We start from the raw sequence: 4,404 nt of genomic DNA, 5'->3' as shown, positions 1-4,404 counted from the left end.
ATAATTGCACATATTCGAAGATCAAGTGGTCTAGAATCAACCACAGATGAACCTACAAGCATTTATGAGGATAATGCTGCATGCATTGAGCAGATGAAGCTAGGTTACATCAAAGGCGACAACACCAAGCATATTTCGCCCAAATTTTTCTATAATCAGCAACAACAACAGTTTCTCAAGATCCAAGTGAATCAAGTTCGATCTGAGAACAATGTGGCAGACTTATTTACTAAGTCACTAGCCAAATCCACATTTGAGAAGCATGTGAAAAGTATAGGATTGCTCAGCTTATCTAAGCTAACCTGATTGTTGGAATCAGAGGGAGATGTAGACTTTAGGGGGAGTTTGACATACACATGAAAGTTTCTAAATATGAAGGACACGTTGTACTCTTTTTTTCCTTGACCAAGGTTGTTTTTATCCCAAAAGGTTTTTATTACTTGGTAAGGTTTTTTAACGAGGCAACCTAGATAAGTGTCATATTATCGTCTACGACGATCTGCGCTCTTTTACTTGTTCGAGGTCATTTTTTTTTCTCTCTTGCCATGGTTTTAACTTGACAAGGATTCTAAGGAGGTATTACAGAAGCATTAAGAAAGCAACATCTACTCTATACGGAACAAGGGGGAGTGTTATAGGATAATTAGAATATTATTGTTCCTGTAAAGTAGATATTTACTCAGTCAGATGTTTATCTAGTCAGTTGTTGGCTTAGTCAGTATTGTTATGGTTTGTGGTGGCATGCATGTAATCTTGTTATCTGTAATCTCCTATAAAATGAGCTCACTTATTCTGATGAAATATACAGTTTTTCCTAAAACATTATGTATATTTTCTTGTCAAAACCTTGGTATATCAGTCGGTTTTGTTGGAAAGATATAGGGTTGGGAGAAGTTGTTCAACTATGTGCACAAAACGCCATGTCTATATGTTATTTTTACTTGGGCAGTTCTTGTTTCTAGTATGAGAAACACTTGGATCGGAAACAAAGAAACAGTCTTTGTTAAGAAAAATAAGGTGCTAGCTCATCATGAACTGCGGGATCGATACGCAACTAGACACTGTTTATTGCTAATTGAGATGTGAACATACCTGTGCTTATATGAATGTGATCAAACCAACATGTGTGCCTTGTTTTGTTGTTTTAGTCCTTAAGGGTGTTCTTTCTCATCCTCTGGTACTGGCTGATCTTAGTCAACAAAGTCTAATTTCTGATCACCGTCAGAATTTTAATGATTTTGAGACTTGGTAAACCTCCAAGAACTCCCACAATCCACCATTAGTCACTGTTGCCATCACCATAGGTGAAAATTCGATCAAATGACATACTCCGGTGGGCTAACGGCGGATCTTTTTATTAGTTGGTACGTACATTAAAGCAGTAGGTAAGTGATCAATTAGTTCAGCATGTGATGATCTGCAGTTGGATTAACGCTACGGCCACCTTCCAAATCTGCTTTTTTCTTCTTGGTCTTTTTGGATGATGATCCCATGACAGTGATTAATGAATGTTCTCCTCTGGGTTGTAAAGATATATATAAATGTTGATTGCTCTATGAACCCTGATCCATTTTAATGGCATCATATGATGGTTATAGTTGGGCACTAAAAGCAGTAAATGGATCATAACTCTTTCTTGCAGCTGTTACCTCTAAAAACTCTTTCTTGCAGCTGGCAGATATACTTGAGTGACATTGCTTATCTACTAATCTTGCTTTTCTTCTGTTAACCTCCACAAATGAATTGTTTAACTGTGCACTTTGTGTTCCAACTGAAAGTTACAACCAAAAAATTAAAATGAATTTTACAGCTTAAGAAAAAAAAAGAAGGGGGTCTAAAAGAAACCCAACTTCTGCACAACTCTACCGAAGGAGGGAAAGAATAATCTCTCTAAGACCTTATGGAGTATGCAAGGGATGCTTGAATAGCTAACAGTAGTTGTCCTGCAAAGGAAACAATCTAGTCAGTTTTCTATCTTTCTTCAACTTTCTGGTAACCTTACAGATAAATAAGCTCATATTTAGAAAGCCTAGCCAAGACACTAAGTTTAAATGAAATCACAATAGCCTTTAGAAATCCTCAGCTCAATTCTATAAATTAGCTAGTAAAGTTGGGTTATCCATCATAAGACATTTCCAAGCTTTACTTGGTCAACTATTTCTGCCACATGAAGAAGACTAACAATGTGTTCAGAGTTATAATCACATTCTAATTTAAGAAGATTATTAGTCAGGAGATGCTGACAACCAACATTTCTTTGCTTCTCTCTAAAGATATTCCTACAAAACAACCTTCTTTCCTTCTGTTACACATTTTCTTTCTTCTCTTTTAGATTGAATGTTCTAAAGCACATTTTCCACCACCCTCCCATGCAATACCTATATATATATAGTTCCTTCAACTTCTTGTTGTCATGCATCCTCTCTATCACAATCAACAGAAGCCAGAAAGTGCATTACCATGACTATTTGTCACAGAACTGTCATCTTTATAGGGATTCTTACTTTGATATCGACTCAGATTACAAGTGGTTCGGTTGTTTCAACAGGAGACTTCAATAAGGATTTTTTTGTGACATGGTCTCCAAGTCATGTAAATACTTCAGCTGATGGCAAGACAAGGAGTTTGAAGCTCGACCAAGAATCCGGTATGTTCAAACTTGAAAAAACCTTATAGGTTCTAATATCATTTGATTTGTTTCTGATAATTTGTTTTTCATTTAAACACCATAGGTGCTGGTTTTGCTTCGAACCAGATGTTCTTGTTTGGACAGATTGACATGCAAATAAAGCTAGTACCAGGTCGTTCAGCAGGCACAGTCGTAGCTTATTATGTAAGAAATCAATACCATTTCAATTCTGTTATGTTGTCTCCATCACTATCAATTTGGATGGCACACATTCGAATAACAATTGCTAAATGCCAAATTGCCAGTAAAAAACTAAAAATATATGATCAGTTTCGCTTAATCGATGCAGCTGACATCTGATCAACCTAAGCGTGATGAAGTAGACTTTGAGTTCCTTGGCAATGTGGAAGGCAAACCATATATCATCCAAACAAACATATTTGCCGATGGATTCGACAACCGTGAAGAGAGGATCAACCTCTGGTTTGATCCAACAAAGGACTTCCATACCTATTCCATATTATGGAACCTTCATCAAATTGTGTAAGACACCTTTCAAAGTTCACTATTTAATCTGGAATGTAAGAACCTTTCTGTTTCAAGAACCTTAATTCACAAAACTTGAGTCCTTCCCTACCAGTTTTGTTAACATTATTGGCCCTTTTTTGTTTTTTACTATAGGTTTATGGTGGATTGGGTTCCCATCAGAGTATACAGAAACCATGCGGACAAGGGTGTGGCATATCCAAGGTGGCAGCCAATGAGCATCAAAACCAGCCTATGGAACGGCGACACCTGGGCTACAGGAGGTGGCCGTGATAAAATAGACTGGTCAAAAGGCCCCTTCATAGCTTCATTCAGAAACCACAAGATTGATGCATGTATTTGGGAAGGAAATGCTAGGTTTTGCAGGGCAGAGAGTCCTACAAATTGGTGGCACCAGAAAAAATACAGCACTTTAACAAGTGCACAGAGAAGATTGTTCAAATGGGTTAGGAAGTACCACATGATTTATGACTATTGCCAAGACAAGGAAAGGTTCCAAGGAAATCTTCCAAAGGAGTGTTTACTACCAAAGTATTGATCATAGAAATAGATGATCCTACACACTATCTATATATTCTTTTTTTCTTTTTTTACCCGTTACTTTATTTTTCTTTTATGAGCTACTTATTCCCTAGTGATTATATAGAGGCTATATAGTAAACAGAGGCAGCACTTTAAAAGCTCAATATATTACCTTCAAAATATTCATATCATCATTCCTTGGAAGTAAAGTAACATTTTAGCTAACCGCTGTCTTCAGATTTGCAATATGTACCAAAATGCTATTAGGGTTCTCATTTTTTTATAAGGAATCGAGTAAGGATGTTGGAAAGGGCAAAAATCTTTTGTAGCATAGCCAAATTAGCGAAAGCGAGTGAGGAAAGCTAAGCCCAAACTGTTTGAAGCACAATCGAGTTGATTCACAAGTCTTCATCTTACATTTTGTTGGCTCATATAATGTACTCTTTAAATTTAAATATTACAACTTTGTAAGTCGAAGTCGATAACCTTCTACTTGATGAAGGATTAATGATAGAGACAAAGAGATAGCAAGAGAATCATCTTCTTATTCATTGATAGGAGCCCTTTATATAGGGAATTACACAATACCAATATGGTAAGGATATGAATACATAGATCTAGTCTAACTACATATCCTATTGGCATAAGGCCAAGGCACACATAGAGAATATCCTAGAACACTCCCCCTTGTGCCGTGCGCTGATATG

General features: G+C 36.7%; 1 protein-coding gene across 1 annotated transcript; it reads left to right on the top strand.

The window, feature by feature from the left end:
• The first annotated feature begins 2,215 nt into the window (after positions 1-2,215).
• Positions 2,216-3,858, top strand: LOC101307941 (probable xyloglucan endotransglucosylase/hydrolase protein 10-like). The gene is made up of 4 exons (XM_004289655.1): positions 2,216-2,647; positions 2,733-2,833; positions 2,979-3,172; positions 3,311-3,858. Exons 1-4 carry the CDS (start codon positions 2,461-2,463, stop codon positions 3,711-3,713), a joined length of 885 nt encoding a protein of 294 aa, XP_004289703.1. The 5' UTR covers positions 2,216-2,460; the 3' UTR covers positions 3,714-3,858.
• The last annotated feature ends 546 nt before the right edge of the window (positions 3,859-4,404 follow it).

Source organism: Fragaria vesca, linkage group LG2, assembly GCF_000184155.1.
Source record: "Fragaria vesca subsp. vesca linkage group LG2, FraVesHawaii_1.0, whole genome shotgun sequence".
NCBI classification, from domain to species: domain Eukaryota; kingdom Viridiplantae; phylum Streptophyta; class Magnoliopsida; order Rosales; family Rosaceae; genus Fragaria; species Fragaria vesca.
This window is presented reverse-complemented; position numbering and strand designations above follow the sequence as displayed.

Excerpts from the sequence above, each read along its gene's own strand:
- LOC101307941 (XM_004289655.1), top strand. The coding sequence starts at position 2,461 with ATGACTATTTGTCACAGAACTGTCATCTTTATAGGGATTCTTACTTTG. Across the intron at positions 2,834-2,978 it reads GCACAGTCGTAGCTTATTAT|CTGACATCTGATCAACCTAA; the intron begins GTAAGAAATCAA and ends TAATCGATGCAG. Across the intron at positions 3,173-3,310 it reads TGGAACCTTCATCAAATTGT|GTTTATGGTGGATTGGGTTC; the intron begins GTAAGACACCTT and ends TTTTTACTATAG.